The sequence below is a fragment of the Colias philodice genome, chromosome 7 (assembly GCF_061535455.1).
Source record: "Colias philodice isolate Cphi_HAF_F1 chromosome 7, ilColPhil1 Martin Lab GWU primary, whole genome shotgun sequence".
NCBI lineage: Eukaryota > Metazoa > Arthropoda > Insecta > Lepidoptera > Pieridae > Colias > Colias philodice.
In genome coordinates, this window is record NC_143092.1 from 4,151,163 (window position 1) to 4,167,466 (window position 16,304).

Genomic DNA, 16,304 nt, shown 5'->3' on the forward strand with positions numbered 1-16,304 from the left:
GATTTGTCGGTTATAGATATATTAAATAAAAAATAAGCAATTAAAAGGTGTTTTATTTACGATACCACACCACTCACTAGCTGCATAATGTGAATGTATTAATTAATATTCATCATCTTTAACAGCCAGCAACCCTCATTTGCGGTTGGATTTAATAAGGCAGTGATAATGAAAAGAAAAAAATAGCTTTAATTTGATATATGATACATTAATGTGCGATATGAATGTGTAACATATAAATAGATTGAAATTATACCTGTTTGCACCAGGCTGCCAAGGGGTTGCGGCCAGGTGAAAAACGGCAACCGTGGTTTTTTAGTATCTTTATGTAATTTGCCGTGATGTAGACTAAGTGAACGGAATTTTTTCCAAAAAATCGATTAGAAAAAATTTAATTAAACATGCTTGCAGCCAAATTTTCCGATATACATTCTCCTAGTACTATAATGTAGTGTAATAGAAATAAACCTACATACTTTAATCAGTTTGAATCACAAATTAAAAGAAACAGTAATATAAAAGCAATCAATAAACATTACTATATGAAAAATTTCTATAAATTAATGAAAAATACTTTTAAATTTTTAAATATTTTCAACAATCAGTTATTAAATTCATTTTCAATTGGAATGCTTGATAAATATTTTTTATGTATCATATGTTTATTGGGAAACAAATACTGCCTAGCAAAAATTCCCCATTGCTATCTGAATGAAAGACAAACTGAGTGAACTAAAATTATAATTTATTCTTAAAACCAGTACAACTAAATTACATATATTATTATTAACATATTAAAATTAAACTCGGAGCATATCATCACTAATCACTATCGATTTTTCCTAGAGAATATGTTCAGATACTTTCCTCTTGTCATTTCTTTTGCCTCTTCTAGTCCAAGTTGATAAGCAAGATCATGCAATTTTTTGACCTCCATTATAAGACCAATTGTGGTTAGCGACCCCAGTTCTGTAATTGAGAAAAACTTTGCTCAGTATTTATATTTATTTTCATTCTTTCCACCTGTGACCTGTGGCTTTGCCCATGTAAATAAAGAAATTCATATAGAAATGAGATTTTTCATTACAGTAAAAAGAAAAACATTGCCTAATTGACTGTCTAACCACTTAGCATTTATATTATCAGTTGTCAGGAAGGATATTGAGCAATTTGGGTATCTATCTGTGCTACAGAATGGGAGTCTTAAAAACAATGAGTGACGATTTCATACTTAGAGACATAATTTACAATATATCTTCATGGAAAATTACAATAGTGCCATTAATCTTCAATACTTTATTGACACTAACTACATATATAATGTGCTCAACTTTGAAAAGAAACAAGAATTGATTTGAAAGAATACAGGAATTACACTTTCGTCCCTATCCAACAAATACAATACTATAAAATCAACCCTGCAAATACAATACTATTCTTCTCAATGAACATCAAAATTATAGCAAGTTCTTATAAATAAATCATCATCATTACACAGACTCTAAAAGCAATTTGCTTTCTTGGTTCAATACAAAATAAGCATTACATAGTAGGTCTAATATTTCTAAAAAAAATACTAATTTATTCTATTATTCCAGGAATTCTATGATTCCAATTGGAAATTTTTTAGCATTGTAATATTTAATAATTACAGAGAGTATTGTAACTTATATGGTTTTGCTCCGCAAATTCAAAAATAACGTAAAATAGGGTCGAAACTTACGTTGAATTAAGCCCATGTCCTCTTTGGTTAGTCCTTTATTCCATGAGGGTGGAGATTGGTTTGGGTTAAGCAATGGTGCGAATTCAGATACACCAGGAACTGCAAAAGATTCATTTGAACACTGTGAGTTGTCGTCTTTAATAGGATAACTGCCATTATCTTCCATTTTAAATAAATGTTCAAATTACGATCGTTACAAACGTAATGCCAAATTCCGACAACACTATGGTGGGAGGAATGACAGCATTAAAAATACGCAACGCCCGCCACTTTCAAATTAATCACAATAATTCCAAAAAACAAACAATTAATATAATCGCTTACTTTGTTCAGGCCATAGCTCGGGCGATGCTCGATCAAGTTTTTCCAAACTTAAAAGGCTTTCTTCCAGAGATGTCAGGGGAATATCATCAGAAGTTATTTGTCCTGTAATGAAGAGCACATTCACATACTAAAAACATTGATAAAAATATTAACCGTAACGAGCTTTGAACAAATTTTTCATAAATATATTGCCTTTAAAAAATTCTCCCGTTCGATTAAATAATAAAGAATGAACAATAAAAGGACAAAAGAGAAATACCTTCTGGAATAGCAGAACTTGGTTTCGCGGCCATTTTCTAAATTATGACAACAGACAAATGACAACAAAAAGGTATAGACTATAGAGTACGAAGAATCAATAGATTATATAATTTAAAACACAGAATATTGTAAACTGTAGTATGGCCAATCAGTTTAATAATTAAAAGTATAAAATCGATCGAATTAATGATTTTATTGATCGAAAAAACAATGTAAGAGCGGCCGTGGGCGGCTCGAGCAGTCGGTCGTTGACTGCTCGAGCTGTCGCTACAAACCGCGCAGTTGACGGCTTGAAGCTTGAAGCGGTCGTGACGGCTCGAGCAGTCCGTGTACGGCCGCGTTAATGGTCGTTCAATGAATGTCCACAATTCACCGCGCTGTCGCGGCTTCAAGCCGTTGGTCTCAACTGCTTGAAGCGGTCCGTGTATAATGTCAACTTAAGACAACAAAAATGTTTTATTTAAAAAAAATAACCAATAATCGAAGGAATAAAAAAATAACGAACAATTATGAATAAGAACAAACGATTTATTTGTATAAAATTAATTTTTGTTTGCCAACTTTGCAATGAAATTAAAATTTGTTTATTTAACGTAATTTGTGTGGATTCATCTTTATTTAAAAACAAATTTTGACTTTGACAGCGAGCCCGACACATGGCATCATTTTGCTCTCTCTGTCTTTCTTCCGGCTGCCAACCCAAGGCAAGGTGAGTGTTTTACTCAAACCGCGTGGTTTTGCAATAATATTTCTCAGTGGAAACGTAAAAGTGGTGTTTTCATAGTTTTAATTTTAAGTAAGGTATAGTACTTCATCGTACAATGTATTTCATACTAACATGAACATCACAATTGACCATTTCAACACAACTCAACTCGAGGGTCGAGTCGCTTTAAAAAAAGGTTTTTCTCCGAAATGAATAGGTTACCATCATAATTTATACAATTTTATCCCTTTCTATTATAACGGATCCAATAAAGTATATAGAACATGAACAAATTCATATTGTATTATAATTTTCAAAATATAACCTCAACTTCACTATTGGTTAAGTTGATATACTTTGGTATTGACTTTCCTAAAGCCCGTTTAGCATCTCACATTATTTAAAATGACATTGACCTGCAAATAAAATTAAAACACAGTAATGGCATTTAAAAATTAATTTTTGCAGGTAGGTATCATTCCCCAGTTTGTTTAAAATGAGGTATTTCTTTAGAAATTTGCGGCACGAATTAAGGGGGGGGAGGGGAGGGAAAGGGAGGGGGGAGGTAAGGGGAGACCCCCTATAAAGTGAGGGGGGTGAGGAAACCCCCCCTTCTATTTTTTTTTAATTTTTTTGAGATTATATTTATACTAGCTTACCGCCCGCGGCTTCGCCCGCTTTGACTTAAACCTAATAAATTATATACTAAAACCTTCCTCTTGAATCACTCTATCTATTAAAAAAAACCGCATCAAAATCCGTTGCGTAGTTTGAAAGATTTAAGCATACAAAGGGACATAAGGATAGAGAAAGTGACTTTGTTTTATACTATGTAGTGATGTAGTTAGAAATATAACGAAGATTATGGGCTTTCTTGACTGCTCCGGCGCTGCAGAACGTGGCGCTTGCCCCCGTGTACCTCGTTGCAGGCAGGAGTCTTCACTCGCCTTCGTAGCTTCGGCTTTTTGGTCGCCTTTGGCGACCAGCCTCAGCCACTCCGGCTCGCTTGACTCTGCCTGCTCCTCAGCACACGCGGGCGCCACGCTCCTCCGCGCCTCCGACTTTTTTAATACACTCTAGTGTATGACAGACAAGTACCACGTGGAATCGGGGTGGACAGATTCGTTTCTGTGATTAACAATTTGTATGCAATATACATACAATAAAAACATTTTTTTTTAATAATTATTTATTCAAATCTTGTTTACGTCATGTTTGATACAATTTACAATGGCAATGAATGGATCCATTTTATTTTTTTCCACCCATCGTCTCCACATACTCTTTATTATCACCGATGGTTAGGGAGCCAGGTGCAAATTTGGTTAACTATTTCCTCTCAAGAGATAATTCGTCAGACGCATGAGAGTATAGTATTATAAAGCCTCGTGAACGTCAGCTGGCGCTCGGTTGGGGGGGTGAGCGGTTGTAGCCTCCCACGCACATAGGAAAAAAAATACATTCATTCATTCATTTCCTCTCAGCTAAAAATTTGTCAAATTGTAGCTAACCCAATATCTCAACGAAAAAAAATAGTCAGCTGGTTACAACATGGTGTATTATACGTCAGCTGGTGTCTCGAACATGAAAGTTAAATTTAAAGAAAAATTTATTTTCCGTTATTTCCTCTCAAACAAAAATTTACCTGATGATAGCTTATATGTAACTGTGGATAAATATATATGTCAGCTGGCTGTATCTTGGTGGAAAAACCGTCAGCTGATACGGGAGGCTACAACCGCTCTTCCCCCCAACCGAGCTCCAGCTGACGTTCACGAGGCTTCATAATACTATACTTTGATGCATTTTACTAATTACCGCTTGAGAGGAACTTGGTCATAAAATCTGCTGCTGGCTCCCGGACCACGAAGTTTGCTGGGTGGTTATAGTTATCTTTTTTAAAAAATCTTTTTACAACATGCCACTGGGACTCAAATGGGTCAGAGGCAACAAATGGGTTGTCTGGGTCTGAGTGATTACCTTTTTTATGAACATACCCATATTGCCCCAAACAATCATATGCTCGCCAATTATAATCCGTATGAATTCTTGTCCCCTCAGCAACATGCTTTTGAATGAACTATGGTTTTTAATATGTACATTGCAAGACATTTGTTATCTCTTTCAAACACAATTCTTGTAGTTTTGTCAATGTAACTCAAACAATTTTGAACATAATCTCAAAAATTAAAAAAAAGATTTCTCTGTAATTACACGTTTCCGCACGAAAAGCCGCTAATGTATGTTTCGGGGCATCATTACCGATCGATAAAAATTAAAATCGCGCCGAAATTCGTGCCGCACGTTTCTAAAGTCAACCCTAAAATTTGACTGGAGTCTGGACCTTATTTATTCATAAAAAAATACCTATAATTCATCATCATTACTATTATTTTTATGATGAATTCTATTATGATCTACATTTCCATGAGATATGACAAATCTCAGTCTCAGTGTTGAAAATATTGATTACATGAACAACATGTTATTACTTATTGGTACATAAACGATAACATGTATACTTCAAATACATTATGTACTCTATAATACAACACAAATATTCCTATCACTTGTTTATTAATAACTAGCGGTCCGCCCCAGCTTCGCCCGTGGTACATAATTATGTTTTCTCTACATAAGAACCATCCTGGTACTTCAAGGAATATAATAAAAAAAGAATTATCGAAATCGGTCCACCCGTTCTCGAGCTATGCACTTACCAACACATTTTGCGATTCATTTTTATATATGGGTGATTATACAAAAATGGGGTAACTCGATGTCATCAGCCAATTTAAAGAAAGTCTTATTATATTTTATTCAAATTACAATCTATTTTAAAACAATGAAGCGTCCTTTATTTGGTCACTCAATTTCACTTCTTTATTTAAAATACAAATGAATAAAAATAATAAATTAATACCTCAAACGTCAGTACTTTGGCATGTCACAACTCCGAAAACCAACAATCAAGTGACTATCGTTTAAACATTATCATCGATTTAAGAAAACTTACTAATTCACTACAATCTTTGATGTACATAGTATTATATACTACAACTTTCATAAAGCAATGTTTTCCATTTTATTTAAAAAATAAAATTAAACTTTGTCATCGTTTTCACTAGTCAGTCCGTTGTGTGTTTTTTAAATTCGAAATTCTCGCTAAATATCACCAAGTCGAGGTCAAATCCCTGTCTAAGTATTAATGTTGGTAATGAAGTTACTTGTGCACCGCATATTTTGACGGCCGTCATAACTGTACCAGCGCTAGGGTTGTGTTTGTCCTCTAAAATCTTGCTGCGCCAGTCAACATTTCAGTCCTATGGTAAGTCGTTATTTTATTGTTAATCCGATTTTTATTTTCATTTATAAATGGTTAACTATGGTTTGTAAAAATATAGTTTGTTGATATTAGAAATTAGGCAAAAAAACCTAATTTGTGATTATAACCTCATATTAAGTCCCTTTTCATCAATCCGCTGGCATCAGTCCTTTGTCAGATATCGCGCCAGAGGACTGACGCGGCCCCATAGTACTGATGATTCAATCATTTTTGAGAACTTTTATCTTGATTGCTATTGGTATAAGCATTTCTATATTATATTTCAGTTAAAGACATCATGCGCCACGCTAAAAGAAACTGAATTTGACTAGGGAAGAAACATTTAAAAAAGAGTAGCAAAGAAAAGAGCTATTGAAACAAACTACTAATAATTTTATTAAAAAGATCTTATATTCTTTTAATTATTGATTTTGATGCTTTCAGGGCATAGCTTTTTATATTTATCAGATAAATACGTATACGTATAATACTGTGAAGTAGAATTACCTCAAAATAACATAAAAGTTAATTAATATACTTAATAACATTATAAAAATGTCAAGGGGCTCTTATGAAAACTCAGATGAGACTTTCATTCGAGCCTTTGGTTTTTAATTTTATAATAATTAGTACTTTTAACATAAATATTGGTAGATTTTTAGGGCTCCGAACCTCAAAAGGAAAAAACAGAACCCTTATAGGATCACTTTGTTGTCCGTTTGTCTGTTAAGACGTTTTTTTGGAACGCGTGGAGGTATCAATCTGAAATTTATATTGGATACTCAAGATTAAGAACCCTTGGGGCTGTAAAAAAATCAAACTTATAACGCAACGCAATCAAAAGATACCTACATCCGTTAATACTGCAAATTTCCACAAAATTCAATATTCGCAAGGGAATAAAAAAACACACAGGATGCTTGCCGTGTATACAGTCTACTATAGTTTACTTCTACTCGGTAAATAGCAACGTCTTATAACACAGATAAAGGAAAAATTGCTAAAAGTGTAAATTTTAAGTTACAAACATAATAAAAAATAGGTTTGTTAGGAGTCCAACTCGCACTTGGCCGTTTTTTTGTATCTATTGTTTGTGAATTACTTAAAATATCAAGTAAAACTAATTCAAAGTAGTAAAAGTTAAGTAAGAGAGTAAGAATATTCACGTTGCGTTAAATGTCAGAAGGCTGTTTTGAAAATTGAGACATTGTTTTTCCCAGTATCACATATTATTAATTATCATTTTTAAACATGTTAAGTACGTAAAAGACATGTGCCATTATTAAAACTGAGAGATTTGTAGTAATTTTCATTGAATTTCTTTAAGAATATTACAAGTTATAGTTTTTTATCAGTACCATGTTAGCCTCGTCAGTCCCCTGGAGGCCAAATCCAGAAAATTTAAAATATCTCACAATCTATTTAAAAAAGTGGCTGGCCCGATTTGGAACAATATATTCATTAGATTAGCTATCATATACACCCTAATTTGTAACAATCTGATATAAAAAATATAGTAAACAAAATATCCTCAAAAGTTACCCCATTTTTGTATAATGACCCATATAAAGATTAATATTCAATCATAATAAATGTCAACACAACCTAATATAAAAATTTAAGAGTTAATTTTAAAAAGTAGGAAGTGCTTTTAATACTTCATATTAACTCAAAAACCTATTGTATGTATATGTACTAGAAAACTGGGTATTTTTTTCAGATGAGATCCGTCACATTGAAAGATGTTGAACAAGACAAGGTCGTCAAGACCGTTGCCTTCCATCTCAAAAAGTAAGTTTTGTTTCCCTTTAAACTTCAAAAATGGATTTTTGAATCAATTGAGCCAAATGAAATAATAAAAAAACCTTAGCATACACGTAAAGTACTTATTCCACTATCATTGTAAACCCAAAGCGTAATGCACATGCTTTTTACGTTTAGATGCATTCGTAAAATACCTGTTCATTGTAGCAGGATGTAATCATCACTCATTTGGCAGTCTAGACAGCAAAAACACAAAAATTAAAAAGTACAAAGCTGTGTAAGCTTTTACTATATTTTTGGAAACTAAATTATATTCAATCAGCAGATATATGTTCACAATAATGGGACAAAGACCTCCTATGTATTTATTTTGTTATAATATTAAGCTATTGCATAGCTTCTATCGCGGGCCTTGAGCGCTGGGACCGAATCCAGAAATTCCGTAACGAAAAAACCTCACGCTCCTCACTCCGACGGGCACGGAGGTGTGGCTTGAAGGCATAGCATGCAATAGCTTTACCGCGGCAGTCCCCGAGTGCCACACGTCTTTTTACACGCTTTATATTAGCTTCACCTGTATGTTTGTTTGTTTGTAACCGACTTCTTTGGGCGCGATTTTGACCCACTTTAAACGGCCAGATTTCGTTCAAACTTTGTAGATTTATTGAGGACCGATGACAATACACTAATTTGATAAAATTTTCTATTTTTTAGTTCGGTTTTCTATAAAAAGCGTGTTTTTTAGTTTTTTTTTAACTATTATTTAATTATTTATCTAATTACAGGATTGGTAAGGTTAAACTGCCCGAACACATGGACCTAGTGAAGACTGGGCGTTTCAAAGAGTTGGCTCCCTACGACCCTGACTGGTTCTATGTGCGTTGCGCCGCTGTACTCAGACACATTTACATCAGATCACCGGTCGGTGTGAAGACAGTCACAAAGATCTTTGGTGGTCGCAAACGCAACGGTGTCACCCCCTCACACTTCTGCAGGTATGATAGTCATTTAATTTTAATTTACTTATCACTTTCAATATTACTTAAAGATGAATGTATCAAATGAATAATAACTGTTTGACAGTTGACCAATTGCAGTTTTAAATTGATTTGCATTGCATTGATTATAATATAGTTTGAATAATTTTTGTTGTAAACAATCAAATGTTTGGTGATCCCTTCATCAAGTAAAACTAAGGCCTCTGCTGCTTCTGTCTGTCTGTCTGCATTAAACAAAAAACTACTGCAATGGTTTACATTCTGATTTCACCAATAAATCATGAGAATGTTGCTGAATGTACAACAATGTTATTGTTACATAAGTTTTGGACAATGCAATCAAGTCACAGGCAGAACGCTTGTTTGTTTATAAATTTAGAAATGTTCTTACATCAAAAAAAATTTATATCAATAAATCGTCTATTTGACATAAAAATTTAAAGCACCGAAATTTATTGAAGTGAAAACTTCTTTAGCGGCGTTGGGTATAAAATCTTAAACTCGCGTCAGGACACGTGACCTGATCGAAAAAGCGTAAGACGGATGGATATCAAACATGCTCAACGTTAATAATTAAGTTTTCACTTCTGCCGGCACTCCCGGAGTGCAACCCGTCTTTTTTTAAACAACTTTCTTGGTCATTATAGATCATCAGGCAGTATCGCGCGCAAGGCCCTCCAGGCTCTCGAAGCTCTCAAGCTTGTCGAGAAGATCCCAGATGGTGGTCGCATCCTCACCGTTCAAGGGAGACGTGACCTCGACAGAATCGCCGCACAGGTCAGAGTGAAGGCCAAACAACAGGCTAAACAACAAGTTATTGTCCTGTAAGATTATGTAAGATAATAAAAAATTTAAAATTGCATTTGTTTTGTTCTTATTGACTTTCCTCAGGGATATAGATAGCTCCTTTTATCCTATTTCCCTATTTAATACTTTGCAGTAATTTATTTGCACATTATTCGTTTCTACTGTATAATTAGCCAAGGCAATAGATACGCTATAATGTGGTCATACCAATTAAAGCAGCTAAAATTTTTAAAGAAAGACCCAGTGGTCTTTCTATATTCTACTTGTTTGCATAATACTTAGGTATATAAGGGTATATAAATGTTCTGAAACATTTTAAGTTTCCATATAAGTCCATAGAGTTAAGCATAGGTATCTTTTGAAAAGGCTTCACAGAGCTATAATGAAAACATGTACTCATCTTTAATAAAAAATATATGCACATTTATATTTCGATATTTAATATTTAAATATATTTCCGCAATAAAATTAAGATCTGAATCACTTTCTTATGAACTACTTAGGAAATAAAAATAGATATTATATTGTACCTAACTCGACGTATCCACAATGTTATAATATAAAAAATAAGAGCTGTATAACATTAACTTTACACCTTGAAAGTAGGTAGGGCTATACAGGATGTAATCGATAAATGTGCAGGCGATTATTCCGTAACTATAATTGCAGGTATCAAAAATCTTTAAACTGATACCTGTCGAAAGCACTAGGTATTATATATAGCTAATGAGTAAAATGACATGTCAATAATAACTTTTTAAAAATATAACGAGAAATATCTAAAAACTTTACTTTAATTAACCCTGGGAGGGTTTAAAGTAAATTTTGTTACATTTAGGGCCTGTTTCACAATCGCTAAGTAAAGTTCTAAGTAAGCTACTTCGAACATAACTGCTTAGTAGGAGATATGAATATCCCATGCACCTACTTTCGCATTTATAATATTAGTAGGATAGGAGTGGATAGGATTTTTGGATATTTCTCGTTTTATTTTTTGAAAGTTATTATTGCCATTTTACTCAATAAGTTGCAATAAGTTTTAAATAAATACATAAATAAATAAATTAACACCCAGACACAGAGCAAACATCTATTGTTCATCACACAAATATTTTCCCCGGGTGGGAATCGAACCCACGACCTCTGGCTTGGAAGGCAGGCCAGCGTGGTGGGGCAATATGCGCAAGCTTCCCCCACTACGTTACAAATTAGCCAAGTACATGCCGACAACTATACCAACCAAGCCAACCGGTCAGTCAAAATAATTTCAATACAAAGTATGCTCTATGAAAGACTGTCGTACCGAGTAAAAGGGTGTTTTTCCACCAATGCTGTACGAGGAAAATGTGTGGTGCGAGTAGGTATATTGCTATTGTTCAAAAGTTTCGAAGTGATGTCCTCTTGTGCAATACAATGAAGAGCTCTATTTACAGTTTCTAAATGAACTTCCCTTCAAATTTGCGAAGTAATTAAAGTAGAAAACCAAAAAAAAAAAGAAAAAGCTAAAATCTTTCATATTAATTAATGTACATGGGATATTCATCGTCGTGTCAGCCGTGGGACGTCCACTGCTGGACAAAGGCCTCCCTCAGGGTTTTCCACCACGACCGGGATATTCATATCTCATACTAAATGTATGGGAAGGTTGAAAGTTACTTTTTTAGATATTTCTCGATTTATTTTTAAAAATTTATTATGGCCATTTTACTCATTAGGTTAAGTACTTTCGAATTTCGATATCAGTTTAAAGTTTTTTGATATCTGTAATAGTTACGGACATGTTACGGAATAATCGCCTGTGCACACTTAACGATCACACCCTGTATAATATAGAGAGCTGTGTTGAGCGAGGCAAGGTAAACCGAGACCAGGCGAGCGTGCAGGAAATAAATCACATAAATTGATTTTTTAATTTGTCTGCGCATGTTCATAGCATCACCACTGCTTGGACGGTGAAGGAAAACATCGTGATTCGTGGACTTTATATACTTCAAGTACTTACTAAAAAATATAATCTCCATGACTCAAATTTTTTATTTTTAAATATTTTTATTTTATTTTAGGATATTTACCACACGTGGACCACAGGTATTTATAAATATAAATATACATTTTAACATGGCAATATATTACCATTTCTGTCTTGTCACTGTCAGCAGTAAAGACAGTTTGAATTTGACAAATCAATCGTGAATTTGTAGTTTTGTGATACGTTTGGCGCTTGGCGCAGTTTTAATCAAATTCTATTCGTGGTCGGACGATACATAATTATTAGTGATGACAAAATGTTTGGGGTGTTAGGACGTTATATTAGTGTTATAACAATACTTTATATATTTTCTAGTGCTGTGAGTTGTGATTATGTTCCGTTAGGAAACACATTGTACGTGGCAGAAGACCCGCATACCTCTCGTAAATTTACTGTAATAAATAGAAACGACGAAAAAGCGGATAGCAATGTGCATGAAAGAAATAAACGAGATGCAACCTTAACTCCACCGCCTTTGGAAAAAAATATTAGTACATGGGTAATATGCCATTTCCTTATTAAATTCAATCATTCCCCTTTCTGTTTGTTTTAACGCGAACCGGCGGTAAATAGGATTATTTTTTCTATTTCACAACAATGACAATGTATTTCTTGTTTATGTTCTTTTATTTTCTTCTATTTTAATCTGAACATGACAAAGCATTTGTTGTTGTAACCTTCATCAATTATTTACGAAGTGTGCATTTGTTTATAAATAGAAAAATCAATCCTTTCGCCAAATATTCTCTCTGTCATTAGTGTGTCTCCTTATTTATTTATTTTGAACGAGTTATACATAAAGAGATGTTATGATGCACTTTATTTTTAGACAACTCACCTCAATGATAGCCACCAGCAGCTAATGGTGCATTGGGTTGGTGAAGGCTCTAATGTGATCATTTGCCTGGCGAGAGACTCCAGCCCTAGAAATAAGGGTTCAATTTCTCCATCAGCTCTTTATATCTCATACGACTATGGCAAGAACTTCACAAACAAGACTGAAAGTTTCAGGCTTGGAGATGAGCCTGATAGTGGCTATGCACAACTTGATAAATTCTTCAATCACCCAAAGTACCCAGAATTTGTAAGTATATTTTTACTCTGTATATAATTTCACTGTTATATTAACATTGTTAGATTTTTGGTGGATGAAAGTGAAAGCTAGTTATTTTGATACTTTCTAAAGAGTGCTTGCAATTTATTTAGGCTACTGTGATAATAGTAATTGTATTAATTGTAATTAAATTGTGTCCTGTATTTATTATAATATTATCTATATTGTGTATTAAGAAATAAACCTTTAAGGAGTTTAAACACAACAGCTTACAAGTTATGAAATTATATCATGACCACCATTATTTTGATAACTAATTAATTGTATACATTTAAGTCTCCATCCAAAATGTTTGAGTTGTGTTTCTTAGTCATAATAAACTCAATCATTTTAAATTCTTTTTTAATTGTGCTCACATTGTGAAATATGTGAATATACGTATAAAGTACTTATCAAGGACATAGAAAATTTGTTGGCAAAACAAAGAGCTGTCAAAATATTTAATTGATGTGTTTTCCTTCAAAAGTAAACAGGTCATTGAACTCATATCATTTAATAATAACAAAAAGGTGATATGACTCCTTGTTATTAAAGATTCATGTTACAGACTGCAGGATGTTTAAATAAGAGACACTGTAATTTGAATATTTTTAAATTAAAAGGTCAAATGTTGCAATTTACATGAGTGTGTAATTTAACTCTTATTATTACAAGTTCTTTGCTACAAATACAAGTTGAATATGCTTTGAATATAATATGTTATGATAATTCAATATTGTATAAAAATTTGTAAACAACTAAAATTCACTAAATTTGGCATTTTTTAAATTGGTGACTTCAAGAAATTGTTTGCCTTAAAATGTAGTTTAAACTAATTAGTTAGCACCTTTCCAAGAATGTCTAAGTCTATGATAAAATTGATCATAATTGGTTTCGCAGTTTTGGTGCCAAACACACAGATGTTCATTTATTGAAATGTTTTTATTTATACAGTAATTTATTTTAATAGCACACTTAATTTATTTACTTTAATTCTAAGAAGGAAAACACTAATAAGAATAGACAACAATTAAATCAACATTTTTAAAACCACTTCAATTGCAATCATAAAAGTCTTATTAATGCATTTTTTTTAAGAATGACCTTCACAATAAATTAAGATATGTATTTTTATACATCAGGTTGAATAAATGCTATATACATTTTTTATAATATATAATACTAGTGGTGCTCCGCAGTTTGACCCGCATTGCTTCGCTCCTATTGGTATTAGTGTGATGATATGGCCTATGGCCTTCCTTGATAAATGGGCTATCTAACACCGAAAGAATATTTCAAATCGGACCAGTAGTTCCTGAGATTAGCGCATTCAAACAAACAAACTGTTCAGCTTTATAATATTAGTAAATAGAAAATAAGTATAGTAATATATGTTCCCCTTGCATTACACATAAATTTCTCTCTAGTGCGTCTTCATTGATTCAACAAACAAGAAGTTATACACAACCAATGACAATGGGCACACCATTCATAGGACGGACCTGACCTTCAATCCCAACGAATTGGTCTTTGATGAAGAGTTTCCTGTCAGATTTGTTATATTGGACAAAACTAGCCAGAATAGAAATGTGAGTATTCTTTGGTGTTATACTTTTGTACGATATACTAGATTGGATGCTTGATTAATTTTTAGTGGAACCTTTTCTAATAGTTTTATGACATATTAATAATAATTATTAAAAAATCATTTAGTTGTATGTGCTATAATATTAAATGTAGATATTTATTTCATTTTAATATTATATTGCATATTTGATTGTAATATATTGTGTCCTAACTAAATTTAAGTATGCAAATTACTACCAAATTGCACATTTTAATTGTTACCTATCACTGTGAAATCTAAAATATTATGCTTATTAAAGAAATAATTATGAAGTACACACACAAATGATTTCCTTGAGTGGTGTAATTCCTAACCTTAGATAATTATGTATGTGTGCTAATCAGTAACATAACATGCAAAAATTATCTTCACATGACTGAATTTAATTATACTATACATGTGAAGATCAAGGTAAATAATAATGATTGTAAATATTCTCTTTCTATCTTCTTTTTAACCCATATTAAAACTGGATTTTTGTAAACTGAATGCAACATTTGAAAATTATGGGAATAATCCAATTGGAAGATCTCACAAACGAAAGTGGTTCTCAATTTGTAGCATATTTATTTACATGTTTTTATTTATTTATAACCAGTATGTTTACTATGATGAAAAAACTACATAACTTTTTCATCATAGTAAACATACTTTGAAGTTACAAAATTAACGTTTATGGTTATACTCGCATAATAATTAATGGGTATTTTTAATTGATTTAAATTTATCAATCACGACTTAGTTCCATAACGAGTTTTTCGTATTTCAAAACAAAAAGTAGTTTATCAGTCAGAGACATCGTACCGGTTTATGAATAAAGAATTGATATCTATTTTAGACAACTTAAAAATATGAAGAAGATAAGGTTTTTTAAAACGTCTTTACCAGTTCCCAAAACGCCGAAAGATTCTCAATTTTTAGCTTTTGTTATATTTTTTCAACTCTCTGCTAACATTGATTCTTAATTGTCTCATCGCACTTATATCTATAGGCATATGCATACAAATAAATTTGTTCATTAACCAATCGTTTTGCAGCTATACCTAACAGTGGACGGCGGCAAGACGTTCAAACAAATTCAGAGTTTCGTGAAGACGTTCTTCTGGCCATCCGGCCCGGAGATGCCCAAAGTATTCTACGTGGAACGTATGAAACCGCGAAGCAGCAGCACTGTGCTCAAGGTCAACGATCCCTCGGACATGAGACACGCTGAAGTACTCTTCGCGGATGCAAAGGACTTCCAGATAAAGGGCGACTACATGTTCGCGACTAGACAGTCGGACGATGTAAGTAAATCTTTACCTACGTGTGTATTTTATCTTGAGTTATCTTATCTTTCTTAAATTTATAAACAAGACTGTGATGGGACGGTTGTTTGTTTCACGGAAAACAGCTGATCGTATCCGCTCGATATTTTGTTTAGGGATACATTGTAGTTTGGATTAACGGATAGGCTACTTTTAGTCTTCGTAAACCAATCTTATGTTGGCTCATAATAGGCTGGAAAGTAATAAGCATCATATAAACTTGTATAAGTAATGTATATTGTTTGTTTGAAATCATAAAAATATCTTATTTGTGAATAAGAATTAAAAGGTAACACTACATACAAACCACCTACTTCGATTTGTATTAGATGAAATAATA

The 16,304-nt window shown here is 32.9% G+C and overlaps 3 protein-coding genes across 6 annotated transcripts in view; 2 read left to right on the plus strand and 1 right to left on the minus strand.

Moving 5' to 3' along the window:
* Nucleotides 1-724: 724 nt before the first annotated feature.
* On the minus strand, nucleotides 725-2,365 carry lin-52 (DREAM core complex component lin-52). The gene is made up of 4 exons (XM_089697101.1): nucleotides 2,307-2,365; nucleotides 2,048-2,149; nucleotides 1,724-1,822; nucleotides 725-969 (listed from the first exon to the last, which is right to left on the minus strand). The coding sequence occupies exons 1-4, from the start codon at nucleotides 2,338-2,340 to the stop codon at nucleotides 830-832; spliced, it is 375 nt and encodes a 124-aa protein (XP_089553227.1). The 5' UTR covers nucleotides 2,341-2,365; the 3' UTR covers nucleotides 725-829.
* Nucleotides 2,366-2,992: 627 nt separating this feature from the next.
* RpS19a (Ribosomal protein S19a) lies at nucleotides 2,993-9,963 on the plus strand. 2 transcript variants are annotated; one of them, XM_089697074.1, is made up of 4 exons: nucleotides 2,993-3,017; nucleotides 8,060-8,130; nucleotides 8,889-9,098; nucleotides 9,749-9,963. In XM_089697074.1, the coding sequence occupies exons 2-4, from the start codon at nucleotides 8,060-8,062 to the stop codon at nucleotides 9,927-9,929; spliced, it is 462 nt and encodes a 153-aa protein (XP_089553200.1). In that variant the 5' UTR covers nucleotides 2,993-3,017; the 3' UTR covers nucleotides 9,930-9,963. The 2 variants fall into 2 exon arrangements, with proteins under 2 accessions (XP_089553200.1, XP_089553199.1); XM_089697073.1 differs by having other exon boundaries at nucleotides 3,013-3,109.
* Nucleotides 9,964-12,097: 2,134 nt separating this feature from the next.
* Nucleotides 12,098-16,304, plus strand: part of LOC149486998 (uncharacterized) — a 33,904-nt gene continuing 29,697 nt past the window's right edge. For all 3 annotated transcript variants that reach the window (XM_089696957.1, XM_089696960.1, XM_089696959.1), the window contains exons 1-4: nucleotides 12,098-12,436; nucleotides 12,767-13,021; nucleotides 14,458-14,619; nucleotides 15,695-15,943. In XM_089696957.1, the coding sequence (XP_089553083.1) occupies nucleotides 12,194-12,436; nucleotides 12,767-13,021; nucleotides 14,458-14,619; nucleotides 15,695-15,943 (909 nt within the window). In that variant the 5' untranslated portion in view covers nucleotides 12,098-12,193. The remainder of the gene's footprint in view (nucleotides 12,437-12,766; nucleotides 13,022-14,457; nucleotides 14,620-15,694; nucleotides 15,944-16,304) is intronic.

Coding starts and splice junctions, on each gene's coding strand:
- lin-52 (XM_089697101.1), bottom strand. CDS start 2,340: ATGGCCGCGAAACCAAGTTCTGCTATTCCAGAAG. Junction 2,150..2,306: donor AAGTTCTGCTATTCCAGAAG/GTATTTCTCTTT, acceptor TCTTCATTACAG/GACAAATAACTTCTGATGAT. Junction 1,823..2,047: donor CGAGCTATGGCCTGAACAAA/GTAAGCGATTAT, acceptor AATCTTTTGCAG/TTCCTGGTGTATCTGAATTC.
- RpS19a (XM_089697074.1), top strand. CDS start 8,060: ATGAGATCCGTCACATTGAAAGATGTTGAACAAGACAAGGTCGTCAAG. Junction 8,131..8,888: donor GTTGCCTTCCATCTCAAAAA/GTAAGTTTTGTT, acceptor ATCTAATTACAG/GATTGGTAAGGTTAAACTGC. Junction 9,099..9,748: donor ACCCCCTCACACTTCTGCAG/GTATGATAGTCA, acceptor TGGTCATTATAG/ATCATCAGGCAGTATCGCGC.